Raw genomic sequence first — 14,578 nt, forward strand, 5'->3', positions numbered from 1 at the left:
GGAATGGGTCCAGCCAAAACGACAACGAGTTAAAGTGTTCATACTGTCTCAACTCGGAATTCTGAATGTCACCAACTTCTACCTAGCGTGGGGTGGAATCCTTCAATGGCTGCTTTTTGACTCCAGCGCCTTCTCCCTTCATGTTGTACTCTGTATTAACTTTATCTCATTCATCTGTCGCCTTTTCTATTTTTCGTCCATCAACTCTCAGTTGGGCCCCAAGGTCTTTATGATTTATCAAATGGTGAGTTTTTTCATTACTAATATTAGTTTTCAAATCGTGAAATATGCGTGTGTGTGAGTGCTTGGATCTGTGTACCCTTAGTCATGATTTAGGATGTGCGTATGTACACATATAGACAGTCTGAAATATTGGTAATTTCAGTGATACAAAATCTTGTATATTTACACGATCTTTTTCTCGAAAAGATTTTTTGACCAAAATATATGTGAATTTTGCATTATTTTCACTACTCCGAGATGTTCATAATTTGTAAACATCACGTTAAGCCTACTTTGGTTTATTCCAGATCAAAGAGATGATTCTCTTCTCCGTCCTTCTGATAATAATCTTCCTGGGATACGGCGTGATTATGTACTCTATTGACAACAGAGGTCAAGGAGTAGTCAATTCAACAGTAGTGCTTTCCCTACCCGTGGAGCCCTTCTGGCTCATGCTGGCAGACAGACCTGGTAAGATTATTCCCCTTTGTCCTCATCTTGTTTTTGGTCCTTATTGTTCTCATCATTGTAATCAAGCATGTTCTTTGTTCGTGACTTTCCCCATCTTTATTACTTCTTTTGTTTCTTTTTGTTCTTGCTGTTTTACCTCTTCTTCTTTTGTCAACATTGACGACAGCATTGAAGAAAGAAAAAAAATATGGATAGACCTAGGGTATAAAAAGTAAGACGAATTTATATGAAAAAATACAAAGTCTAGAGATACGGGGACTAACAGAGGTTATCTTAGTCTTGTCGTTAACCAAGACTTTTGACTGGTTTTCAAGGCCCGCTCGCGCCAAAAACTTAAAATCTCTTTCTCTTCATCTAGTAGTGCGCTCACGAGTGTGTGTGTGTGACCATTCAGGGAAGTCATCTGGGCGCTGCCTGACGTCCACTGGTCATAGTGAATTGCATAGAATATTTTCTTTCGATTTCTGTACTATGGATATTTTTACCAACTGTACCAACTGAATCAAAACTGTTCAATTTTCTTGTTTCAGGTGATACGGGTGAAAGCGAAGACGACCCCAAAGTAGTCTTCCGTGGGCTACTGAGGGTAGCTTACTTATTTTTTACCTCCTTGCTGCTGATAAACGTACTCATTGCAGCTTTCGGGTATGTGTATTTGACTTTGATATTATAAACTTAAACTTGGATTTTAACCAACATCACAGTTAATGTATCCTCATTACTGCTTAAAAGAAGTTGCACTGCTTTTTTTTCTTAAGATGTACATGTTAGATATAACTTTCTTTTCGTTGTATTAAAAAAAATCTTTCCTTATTCCTTATTTTTTTTTTATCAGTAATCTATTTGAATATCACGGTCAGAGTATATAGTGGGTTGGGGGTCGTGTCAGTTCAAGTGTTCAAAGCCACCGCTCCCCCCTGCATGTGAGACGCTGGACAGATGAAGGTTCGCACCAACATTTCCTGGGCCTCACGTGCGAGTAGTGTGAAGCTCACCCCGTGTCAAGCCAGCGGCCTTGTGGCGCATCGCTTAGCGCAGGGATGCCCAACCCACGGCCCGCGGGCCATATCCGGCCCGCAACGCGGTGCCATCCGGCCCGCGAAACTTCTGCCCACAGTGCAGGAAATCGGCATGTTAGTAATAAAAAAAAAAAAACCCGAAAGAAACCGAAAAAAGGGAAGAAGTATTTATCCCCACGTAGGGGCGTCTCTCAATCTTTTGTTCGATGGACGAACATTTCGATTCAGTGCTCCGACTTGGTGTCTCTACGATGCAGCCGGACATTCAGAAGTTGGTTTCGGGAAAACAACTTCAAATATCCCACTAATTACTACATAATTAATGGTAAGTACAACTTGTTTCTAATAAAAAATGGTATCTGCTCTATTTTTTTTTCTTTTTTGTATTTTTGCGGTGAAGTGGCCCGCGACACGGCTGTTCGAAATGGATATGGCCCGCAGGCCGAAAAAGGTTGGGCATCACTGGCTTAGCGCCTGTCACCAATTCAGTAAAGGTTCGCTGTCATGGGTTCAGCTCTCGTCTCGGGCACGCTGCTTTTTTTTTTCTCTGCATGAGGCGTCTGTTTACAGGGCTGGCTGCCCTGTGCTATAGAATTAGTAGCTGGCTTGGCGTAAAACATCAATATCCACCTCCGTGTCAAGCCTGGCCAGGGTTTGGAATTTTATGCCGGGGGAATGGTGAATTTTTGTGGTCAGAGGATGCTGGGAAAACATGGACACCGGGGAGAGCTGTTAGTACCTCTCATGAGACATCGGGCCGTTTTCGTTGTGTGTTGTGAACGAATGCGCATGTCAATCCGTTTGGTGTGATATGTAAGATATCCATGTATCGACTGTTTCAAGTCTATGTCTGTTTTTGGTAGCATTTAAAAGAGAAACATAGCCCGAAATCGCTTTTTATTACTGTGCATTTATGTTAGATTTCTTTCCTCTTTCTTATTCTCTAAGCAACTTGTATGAAAGCATCAATAACCAGAAGGAGGACCTGAGGAAATACCAGAAGTTTCACATGATCGTCAAGTTTTATCTTGGAAGCCCTTTGCCACCTCCACTTACACTCTTCTATTATCCGATCTTATACATCTGTCGGTGTTCTGGTCATGACATCACAAAAAATAAAGACCACTTCGGAAAAGGACACGGTGGAAACAAAACATGCAAAGAGAACAGGTTTCGTGAGTATGATCTGACAGAGTGGTTTACAACCTTTTGACGACGTTACTATGAGTGTCTCATTTTCCCAATTATCATAAATATTAGGTACCTTAGGTTTTACATACAGTACATGTTTGCATCCAGACCGACGTACATCTTCAGTTATGTTATACTGAAAACCTAAAATCTCCAAAGCATACAACAACATTAGCAACAACTTGAGCATCAAACAGGTTGCGGAAATTACAAACATCGTAAAGGAGTGTGTGACTTATTTTGCAGTAAGGGCACTGACACTTTGCTTTGTAATAAAGCTTCGCCAAGTCAAGCGCCCATACCTAAGTATTTAATAACATCTTATTTTACAGGACAATATCTTTCTTCGAATGAGACTATTGCACTCTTGAACTGGGCAAAGCTCACTACAGAGACTTATACCGAAGAGAAACCAAAAACGGTTGAAGATCTTGTAAAGGAGACCATGGAGAATAAGTAAATGATCCATATCTACTGTAAATACGTATTGTAAATACCAAGATGAATAACAACTCTTTAATAGAGTATAGAGGAATAAACATTAATTTTATCGATGAAATTTACTATCTAGAGCTGAATAAAACTTACCAATTTCAGACATGCATTGACTTGATGAATTCCCTTTTAAAAAAAATTTTGCAGCTTCCCAGACGAGGAGAAGAAGACAGTTACAAAAGAATATTGTGAAGTAAGTTAGGAGTGTAAACTTAATAATCAGTGTGATTAATAACCTTATCAGGAAATGGCAGTTGATTATTAGAAACAATTAAGAGAAAATTGTTTTAAGATTTAGAATTTGTGCTTGTTTAAAATTCCCAGGTAATCTTTCTTTTAAGATGAAATGTCTAATCAAATGTAAATTCCTTCTAAGATCTGACATGTCGTTGCTAAGCCTTCAATAGCCTCCACCGTGCTGCAGTATGATTACCAACTGCAGTGTGATTACCTAACCTAACTATAGGTAGATGGCGTGAAGTCACTTCCTAATTTACTTCTTCTTTTCCTTCTATCTTTATATTGTACTTTTTTGTTTTGGGGGTTTCTTTTAGAATTGCCAGACTTCCAGAAACAGCAGTGATAATGAATATGATGAGCTGACTGAAGATTTGCTCACACTACACGATTCTATCCTCGACAGCACATCTACCCTGAACAAAGCAATGGCAGTTGTTGGTGAGTCTACTGGTTGATCATTTGTTTTAAGGGACAATCAATTTTCGCAGGTAAAGGTACTTTTCAACTGTATCAGCATCTGTCTTTATAGTATCTATACAGGTCCTGTTCGCAATTAATATTAAGTCGAATAGCACAGTGTACATCAAAAGACTCACAAATAGTTATAGAATGTGTGTACCAGTCGCTGTGTGTGCTAGTCTGACACTAGCTTGTGATCTGTGTACACCATGTTGACAGTGGCGGCTTTGGTTGGTGATTCATCTGTACTCAGTGATGTGCTTAATACAGTGGTCACACACTAATGTTTTGTTTACAATATCCTGTAAACGTTATATCTGACTGTACTGACTTCAGCACAAGACTATTAACAAAACTAAGTGAATTATCGCCTTCTGTTTGCGATACACAAGCTACTGCTACTGCCATCCACATCCAGGGGTGATAATCACGACGTCACGAATGTATAGAGACAAGCCTGCTTCCAGAGCAGTGGTTCGATGCTAATTATGTTCTTGTGTGCACATGGCCCCATTGGTGTGACCTCTTTTACATTAAAGTGATGTTTGTAGGATCGCATCGTAAGAACAGAACGGAATTTTGCATTCATGATAGGGAGTCTTCAGCTGAGGTTAAGCCAACTATTTAAAAAAAAAGTTGTTGTGGTAGATTTTTTAAAGAAACTAAAGCGTAAAGCTGTAAATAACTATAATCGCGAGCGTGAAAAATTTAGATTTTGTCTTATTGTAAAATGACAAAGAAAAGAGGGGTGCGGAGAAAGTGAGGTGACAAATAAAAAGGAACAAGAAAGGAAACAAACAAAAACACTGATGCAAAATAGAAACTACTTATGTAAACATTTCTAGAAAGCAGAACTGGGCTCTGATGTCTTGTGCTAAATGTTGATATAGTCTTAAATTGCTCCTGACGCTGAAATACGAAACTACCTACAGATTTTAGAATGCACTGACACGGGCAAAGGACCATTTTGTTGGTATTCTCACATGCAGACAATATAGGACTTTTAGAAGGACGCTAAAGAAGTACTGCTTTTCCTAAAGGCACATTCCTTAAGAAAACACAGTAAACAAAACTTCATAAAATCTTCTTCTAAAGTGTTTTAATAAATACTCTTGAGCTTGAGGACACCGCATTGTTGTGAAGACTGCCTTGTGAATTTTTTTAAAATTAAAAGTAAAGTACATAAACAAGGAGAAGAATCATTTCATCTGTGCGGTCGCTATGCTGTTCGAATCTGTTTACTCGGTGTGCTGTTAGCCTGCAACATGAACGAGAGGCTGTAGGTATGTCCATTGGAGAAGGAAGAATCTCCGAGTGTTCATGGGAATTTGTAAACTAATGTTGCCAAGGAATATATTAATACCTATGCTTTCTTTATATAAACTCATGTCTTGCAACGTTGCAGAAGAGCGGATTGCCTGCCACCCGTGCATCATCTACAGGAGTTGTGTTCTGTGCGGCAAGCCTCCTGGGAATCCAACGCATTCTTCTGGGTACGTGGAGCAGATAGCAAGTCTCTAGCAATTCAGTTTAATACATTAAATTATTAAAGCAGTAGTGTCATTTCTATCAGTATCCGAAGTATATATATCATTGATCGAAAGACATGTATAACAGAATATATATCATCATTGATTTCATTAAATAGCGATGCCCAAATTATCTACAGTGATTAATCAAATTATTTATTTTTTAAGAAGTGAAATTAGAACTATTGCCCCAGAGGTGACATTAAGACGCTCGCCCTTAATTTCTTAATGAATTATGATGGAGACAACTTACCTTTGCTTTACTACTAAGATCCATAAGCGCTGGACAAAAGGAAACAAAATATTATACATTTTTTACTATTTTATAACTCTGCTTGTTCAAATTAACAATTGTTGACGGTCAAACAACGATAAATTAGCATCACACCTTCATTAAGTTTAATTCGTTGCAAACACGGGAGGGGTGGCGTACATTAAATAACACACATGAGTGTATTAGTCTGTACTTCTGAATTGAAAGTTCGTTACGATGCATTGACAACTTGGTTTATTAGCTGTGTTTATAAATGGTTTGGTTGCTTTTTTTTTCCTCATAGGAGACATCGGATTGTTGGAATACAAGCTGAAAACAGTCTTCGAAGAAAGTCTATGCCAAACTTACGGAAGCTGCCTCCCCCTGAATGCTAAATATAATCACCTACCAGATGTTAAATTGACTGTTTACTTCTCGACACTCTCAAAACTCCGCACGATTTTAGATGTATGAACTATTTTTCTTAAAATCGTAAAGAGTGTAATACAAACTTTTGTACTGTTAAAGTGAGCATCTGAAATATTATGTACTGCGCTCTGCTATGACATTGAGACGGAGTTGTGATCTCGGAATCTGTTAGCTACTCCCTGTGGACATGGTTATCAAGCGAGAGGAAGTAAGTTTCCACAGGGCAGCATGGAGAACTGTAAAAGACATGTCTTATTTTCCTATTTACAGTGCGATGTCCAGACCCCCAGGGTTAGTACTTTTGTGTTTCTTTACCCCAGGGTATACTTCTCTTTGCAACTACAGCTTCAGGGATAAAACACTATATGCGTGATCTGGACACCACTTTACAGCTTTGAAAACAAGGAACTTGTCCTTTTGTTCCCCATGTCGCCCCAGGGCAAATTTAACATTGCTTCATAACTACAGCCCCTAAAGGCTTTAAACACTGTCAATACTTGACATCGTCTCTATTCATAGACAACCCCCACAACTAATTGTTTTGTCACAAGGAGGAGCAATAGTAACTAAAACCAAGTAAAGATATGAACCAGAAGAACACACATATCAGTGACATGAATATAATATTTTGACATAAAACGATCATTGATACTGCATTACCATACTTATCAGTTTAAGAGTTGCGTCGAGGTGTACAAATCTGCAATAAAGCATTAAGCTATGAGTTTAGAAAATATAATCACGAAGCTGACTGCATGGTTTCATTATATGACTAATAAAGGAAACGGAAAGAAAGCATGAAAGAAGAAAACTCACCTGGTCACTCTAGTGCTAATTTTGTATCATAAACATACTTAATATTTACCGACAATTTGAGTATAATAATCAGGTGAATAAAGTATGCAGTTTACGTACAGAAAAAATTGTCACTTTTCCACACTAGTGGGCTAATTACAAATCCTGTTTCGCATTCCGTGTTTCATAAGCACTTTGAAGTTCATTTGACACCATTTGGCGTGAGTGATTGTGACTCAATTTGTTAGAATAGTCGTTATTCATATGTTGAACTTGTCAATAACTCTGACATAACGACGGCAACAATTCGATTGTTTATTTCGTGTTTTACCCTTTACTATAGTGCTCCATCAACATATTTCTTGTACTTTATTAGTTTTACCATATGAGATGCAGTTGAAGATTTCGCTTTTACAAGTACAAAAATCTTGATGCAACTAAGATTTGAACTCATAGTATTATTGAAATGTCTGTGATATTTAGCCTTAAAATCTTACAGCCTGTTTAAAGCAATACTTGCAACCGTCCATACATTAGTCTTATTTTAAACACTATATTTTAATGACATTTAGACTGGATTTTTTTCATAACATATATTTTTGTCTTGTTAATAGGCCAGCTTTAAGGGCATGACTCCAACATTGTAGTAGCACACTGTAAAAATTATATTTATTATTATTGTTCTTCCTATTGTTAAGATTATTGAGCTATCACGTGATTTTTACGTAATTGTAAAAGTTTAGTATACATTTATGTACGGCTATGTAAACTGCACCATTTTGATTATTTTCATTCATGTTAGATTTTAATGATTTGCAGACCTAATGCATAGGAAAACATGTATTTTCTTTGTCAACTTATTATGAAAATCGACCATAATGTCGATTTGCTTCCGACTTAACTGATAAGGGGTAAAGTTTAGTGTTGATAAACTTTTCTGTACTTTGTTAGCATTTTATTATTGTGATCAGGTTTTGATCTTCAATTGAGATTGATGATGTATTTTCATATTTATGCCTAAGAAATATTTTTTCTCGATTTAAAGAATATTTGAAGTATGTGAGTGTGAAAAATGTCAAAGGGAGACTACAATTATTTACACTCAACAAGATATGAATGTTAGCCTCCCTTTAACTGTTCAGACAATTTTCTCCCTCTATTCAGTCTTCACAGCTCTTTAGTTTATTTGTTGAAGGTGTGAGTAGGGTAGAGTGTGGAGAAAACAATAGTTTGTAGTTGTATGTTTACATTTTTATTCTCATATTTCTACACCACACATTCTTTCTCTTGATTTTTCAGCTGAGCTTCCTTTAAATCTCAACTATGGAGTCCAAAGAATATCTCTTGTGGGTAATGACATCAAAAAACATTTGATGTTTCTGACAGAGGCACTTTTAAAGAAAACCGACTTGCTAAATAAGTAATCAATAACCACTTGGTCATCTTTAACGGCAGCAAAAAGTGAATCTCTTCGTCTCTTGTCCGCTATATTAAGACCTAATGAGACAAATAATTTTGTATTTTTTAATTTTATATTTAAATACAATACGCATTGTGGTGAGTATTAATTTTAAATAATAGATGCAAAATATCACCTCTTCATGAACATAAACTGTAAAGTGTTAATCTAGTATCATAAGGCATGCAATTTTCTCGGTAGTTTTTGGTTTGTCAAAAAGAAAGCATTAAATGGCTGGGTGTACCATATTTCCAGTTTGTCTGTTAGTTTAACTACGTTGTGGTCAAATGTGGTAATTTTAAAATGGGTCGTAGAGCCACTTACAATTGGGGTCTATTATGGCTTGTCGACAAGACTTGTCTTTAAATCGTCTGTTGCAATTTCCCTTCCATTGTCAAGAACAACGTTCATCGCCGTAGCATAGTCCAGATTCGGTGTGATATATTGATATACTTTTTAAACGTCGCCTACTAATTTTCCAGTCCTCAAAAGGCATTTACATAGTGTGTGTGTGTGCAGAAGGTGTTGTTTTATAGGGTTAGTGGGCTAAAATAACAGCTAAGCATGAGACATGTGCCTTCATACTTTTTATTTTTAGTATTGTTGAACTAGTCTCTTCTAAAAAACAACAACTTCTCATTTGTAGTTTTACATAATTTAGGGTTTCTAATTTTCCAATGGTTTGAGAACCTAGAGGTGAAATATTTCTTTTCTGATCATCGGCAAATATTCTTTTCAATCTGCTTCTTAGGAGATAATGATAGCATGAGCCAACTAACCCTTTGGTAGTCTCATTGAATGTTTGGACTACTGTCCAGCAACTTCTATCTGCATCGTGAAGTGCGACTTGCGAGTGAAAGTCTGTGCGCACTTTGTGAGAGGAAGTAACGCAATCAAAAGCAAACAGACTTTGTTGAAGGTCCCAGTCAGCGGTGTACAGGGTGCCTGGGTCACGTTAGAGTCTCAAAAAAACAATGTTCACCCAGACAGGCGCCAACAAGTAGAGTGTGTCTGTACGTAGTCCCACCCTTAAATATGTCCTTAGTTCGCGGGGTGTGGAGTACCAGTTCACGACTTGTCGGGTACTGGACAAGTACCCTTGTGCCTCACTGACCTACTTAGTTTGTAAGGAGTCATTTTACACGATACATAAAAATAGTGAAAACAGCGGCAGTACAGTTGATCATTGTATACGATTATCGTTGGAATTGCACGGTGACTGAATGCACGCAATCGAGGCTGACTTTAGGTCTAATCGTGTTCTAGCCAGAAAATGTTGGATGTCGTCCATTCCATCTTCTAAAAGTCTTATGGGAAAGGTAGATAGAAAATAAGAAAATGAAAGATATTTAATATCGACATAAATTTAGATATAGAAATTATAGCGACAATCATGAATAATGATAGACTGTCATGTCTAACATCTAAGCACTGTATGAATTTTCACCTGTCCGTTTGTCTGTCTGTCTGTCTGTCTGTCTGTCTGTCTGTCTGTCTGTGTGTGTGTGTGTGTGTGAAGCCAAAAATCTTGACAGGAAAGAGTCACGACTAACATATTCGGTAAGAGAGCACATGCTTTTTGGGCTTATTAGTTGTTTAATAGAAATTCATATGCCGTTGAGATCACATCATTTCCTATTTCTCTCTTACTCACCCACCCACCAACCAAACCACTCAGCCATAAGGTAAAGTAGTACAAACTTGCTGTGCATACAAACTAAAAAAAAAAAAAAAAGCCACCGTTATTTCTTTTGCGAAATTAAAAATTAGAGCTTTACCCAAGCAGATAAAAACTGCAACCACTGAATCTTTAACCGTCAGTCACAAATCTTTTACTTTTTCCCGGAGGGGCAAGGTCTCCTGTTCCTGGTTCTCGGGGACGCTAGTTCGCGAGACGGTCTCTATACAGGTAGTAAATGCACTTGCAGCGGCTCCTCTTTGCGGTTTGAACAGAGTTTTATTTCACAGGATAAAACGCAAGCTAACAAGTTCTTTCATGCATCACAAAATGTCAAGCCGAGCGGCAATCTGACACTATCGCCTCTCGACTAATAATGATCCAGCCGTGCTTGCTTTACCTGTAAAATGTTTGCCCTTTCAAGTAAATTGAAAAAAGCCTTATACACATAAGGTGCCAGAACAACCAACCAACAGTCAAGCATACTTAAACACATGGCAGGTGTGAACATACGTTCCAGTCTGTACTTCACCAACGACCGGTACTAGTCTAGATACAACCACGAACTTATATACACGTCCATGATACAACTGACTGAAGGAATGCGACAGAAGAATCTCCCACCCATCCACCTTATATTCGCCACAATATTACTGCAGGGTCGAGGATTTCGCCTCATTCATTTCATGTATTCACCCTTTCGTGCAGTCAAAAAGACGTGTCTGGAGCACATGGATAGACGTGGAAGATGACAAGGCCCGCCATTCACACTTTTTTCAGGCTGTAGCGAGCAGGTCCACACAGGATGATCCGTCCACTCTTTATGGATCTTAAGCCATTTGTGCAGCGTGCTCCATTATTGGAACGGCAGTCACGTGGTAGTTATTTATATCCCTCTGCTCAAGGCCATCGTCGGGCTCCGACTTTTCGCTCACGTCTGCTTCACGTCTGCTTCCTGGAGTTCAGTCAGTCCCGTCGTGCACTGAGTTAGTCGCTTTGCTGCAGATATTTGCTTTGCTGGGATCTCCTCGAGAAATGATGTGAATTTTCTGCACACTTTTGAAGAATCTTCCGACGACAGGTAGCTATAACTTTGCCGTACTAACGTATAACAACAGTTTTACTATTACTTCTCAACTCGCGTGGTTGTCGTACTGTACCGAAGTTATAATTGTTGCATTAGTTATGGACTTTAAATTTTGTGTGTTCCAGTTTTGATCCTCTGCTTGTAGGAGTTATTTTTTTTCTAAATATGTCTTTTGTTCGCGGGGTGTGGAATACGAGTTCATGACTTGAACTACCGGCTCACCTTTTTTGGGAACTGGACAAGTATCCTTGTGTCTTACTGACCTACTTAGTTTGGGTCATTTTAAACGAAACAGAAGCATAGTGAAAACCATGGCAGTGAAGCTGATCATTGTCTACGATTATCGTTGGAATTGCACGGTGACTGTATGCACTCAATCGAGGCTGACTTTAGGTCTAGTTAGGTTCTAAGCTCAGCCAGAAAATGGTTGGATGGCGTCCATTCCATCTTCTAAAAGTCTTATGGTAAAGGTAGACAGAGGACAAGAAAATGAAAATATAAATATGATTAATTTCGAATTAAATGTAGGTATGGAAAGTTCATCGATAATCGTGTATAATGATCGACTGTCATGTCGAACACCTCAGCATTGTATGAGATAATCTTTTGAATGTTCGCTTGACTATCTGTGAAGCCAACATTTTTTTAGAGATGAGTGTCCGCAAGAGAGCATATGTTTTTGTGCTTTTTAGTATTTTAATAGAAATTTATGTTTTGTAGAGATCGTATCATTTCTTATTCCTCTCTGACATTCACTCATAAGGTAAAAAAGAGCAAATTTGTTCTGTCCACATTTTAAAAAAAACATGGCCACCGTTAACGTGGTATAACGGATAAATGAGATCTCGACAACGAAAAAAGCGTTTTTACTTTGGAAAAATAGAGTTTGAACTTTACCCAAGCACTAGACAAAACTGCACACCACTGAATGTTTAAACATGATTCACGAATCTTTTTTTTTTTCCAGGAGCAAGGCCTCCTGTTCCTGGTTCTCGGGGACGCTAGTTCGCGACACGGTCTCTATCTGTCTTTATACAGGTAATAAATGCAATCAAAGCGTCTTCGGTTTGCGGTTGTAACAGATTTTTATTTCACAGGATAAAACGCAAGCTAACAAGTTCTTTCATGCATCACAAAATGTCAAGCCGAGCGTCAATCTGTCACTATCGCCTCTCATCTAACAATGATCCAGTCGAGCTTGCTTTACCTCTAAAGTATTTTCCCTTTCAAATCGAATTGAAAAAAGCCTTTTGGTTATTTCGAATTGCTGTTCTGGATGGTTTTTCAGGACAAAAAATCTTCAGGATAAAGCCCCTTCGTACATTCATTTTCACTTGCGTTCGACATTTGTTAAGTGATGTTGCCAGTGGTGACGACACTATTATTTCGATAATAAAACTAAGAACCTGTAGCACGGTTGCCACAATCGTAGGACACCAGGAACCTCTACTTGCAACAGTCAAGTGACAAAAGCTGCTGCACTGGTTTGTCCTTGTGACCCGGGAACTTGTAGAAGACTGTCCTTCAGGGGACCTTGGAGGAGGTTCGACTTATTTTTGCAGCACACACACACACATGTTCAACTACCTCTAAATTACCTTCATTTTTCTCGAAAATCACGAACTCAGAATAACGCACACAGATGCAAGGTGCAGGAAACCACTCATATACAAAATAGTATAAGACCTACAACTCATCACACTAGCGATTATTTATGCCAGCTGATCTAACTTTACTGTCTTATCTACTCTTTACTCTGTCTTATCTACTTTTTTAAAGAAACTAGACAGCCTTTTAAAAGCCTAACTCTATATTCATTTAGTCCTATGTTTAATTTACACCCTTGACACAAGACCACCTAACAAGTTGCGATCTCCGCAGACACTTTTGTTGGGTAGTTTTTTTTTTATTAGTTTGATGATATTCTAGACTCTAGAGTAAGACAAATTTTCACACGATAACAGTACTTTCGCGTGTCAGACATGTTTCTATGCCAGCCTTTCTGTCAGTGCTTCGGGACGCACCGGTAATAGGAAGGCAACTTACAGCAGACGACATTTGACGTCATTTTCCAGCCTTTATATCCGGTGCGCGGTGTAAAGGTCAAGGCATTTTTACGCTGATTGTAGCAACGCCTGACGTCATGCTCATGTTACGTCATGCATCGTCTGCTTGATGCTGAGTTTGCTGCTTGTTCTAGCAATAGGGGTTCGCTATTCATTGCCTCTACCAACACTGTCCGTAGTTTTGGCGTGAAAAGCCTTCACGCGCTTCAGCATCCCGTGGGTGTTGTGGGCGCTGGCCATTGGTTCCAGCTCCTGGGAGACTATGCAGCGAACCCCAGAGCGTAGCGTCCCTCGCGGCATCTTCCTAAGGCGCTAAGAGGAGCGAGTTGCTGTGAAAGGTGTGAGACCGGGTAGGCAAGGTGGCATGTTTTGCACAGCAGCCAGGAGTGACCAAGCAAGCTCTGGGTGGACTGGAAGGCTGGTACTGTTAGTGGACACAGTAACTCCAGGGTAGGTGTGAGACGTGAGTAGGATTACGGTACTGTTCGTTGTGAGTGGGTGATCGCAGGACAACTTCACAAGCCGCGTGGGTTTGCAATCCTTTTATTCTTATTCTTCTTAACTTCTTCCATTATTTGTATCTTCGTGTGATCTTGTCAAACTTGTCCTTGTTCTTTCGTCGCTGTTTTTCTTCAACTTCATCATTTCATTCTCCTGTGCCTTTTCCACCCCTGTTTGTGCAGAGTCTCAGCTGTTCTGCGTGTCGTCCTCCCTTCATATTTTCGTTCCGTCGCATTCGTCGTCCGGTCCTGCGTCGTGTGGCGTGTGGTCAATGAATCAGTTCGGATTGTGGACTAGCATAGGGTCCCTGTGTACGTGAGACGAACAGTACAGGGGTGGTCAGCACGAGAGCATCGCGGAAGGCCACAGAAACTGAAGGAGACCGTGTAAACAGAGTACACAGTGTTGTAGGTCTTACGTTACGCCTGAAGACCTCAGGGGCAAGAACTCTGACAAAGGCAAGAACTCTAACAGGGGCAAGAACTCTGACAGTGGGCTTGTTTTATATCTTCCCTACTATTTACCTCTTGGGCGTGGGGCAGTTCTCTGTTTTTCTTTTCTTGCGCGTGTATGTGTATTTTTCCATCATTTTTTTTTCTTTCTTGATTTTCATCTACATGTGATTAAACTTCTTATTTGTACCGTTCATTTCGTCTTTGTTGTGGTCTACGTTCATCAAAGGTT

The 14,578-nt window shown here is 39.1% G+C and overlaps 2 protein-coding genes across 8 annotated transcripts in view; both read left to right on the plus strand.

Annotated features, from left to right (window-relative positions):
* LOC112557777 (transient receptor potential cation channel subfamily M member 8-like) overlaps positions 1–8,141 on the plus strand; it is a 33,330-nt gene extending 25,189 nt beyond the window's left edge. For all 4 annotated transcript variants that reach the window (XM_025227811.1, XM_025227813.1, XM_025227814.1 and 1 more), the window contains exons 30-38: positions 2–244; positions 531–693; positions 1,224–1,338; positions 2,661–2,887; positions 3,236–3,359; positions 3,546–3,591; positions 3,953–4,076; positions 5,503–5,590; positions 6,184–8,141. In XM_025227811.1, coding sequence (XP_025083596.1) covers positions 2–244; positions 531–693; positions 1,224–1,338; positions 2,661–2,887; positions 3,236–3,359; positions 3,546–3,591; positions 3,953–4,076; positions 5,503–5,590; positions 6,184–6,274 — 1,221 coding nt within the window. In that variant the 3' untranslated portion in view covers positions 6,275–8,141. The remainder of the gene's footprint in view (position 1; positions 245–530; positions 694–1,223; positions 1,339–2,660; positions 2,888–3,235; positions 3,360–3,545; positions 3,592–3,952; positions 4,077–5,502; positions 5,591–6,183) is intronic.
* A 2,578-nt stretch (positions 8,142–10,719) lies between these two features.
* Positions 10,720–14,578, plus strand: part of LOC112557247 — a 65,310-nt gene continuing 61,451 nt past the window's right edge. Inside the window, exons 1-2 of one of the 4 annotated variants that reach the window (XM_025226988.1) lie at positions 10,720–11,321; positions 12,295–12,365. The gene's annotated coding sequence lies outside the window, so the exon portion shown is untranslated. Of the gene's footprint in view, positions 11,322–12,294; positions 12,366–13,538; positions 13,844–13,896; positions 13,920–14,578 lie in introns of those variants that run through there. The other 3 variants (XM_025226990.1, XM_025226989.1, XM_025226991.1) reach the window with 3 other exon arrangements.

This window comes from Pomacea canaliculata, linkage group LG2 (assembly GCF_003073045.1).
Source record: "Pomacea canaliculata isolate SZHN2017 linkage group LG2, ASM307304v1, whole genome shotgun sequence".
NCBI classification, from domain to species: Eukaryota; Metazoa; Mollusca; class Gastropoda; order Architaenioglossa; family Ampullariidae; genus Pomacea; species Pomacea canaliculata.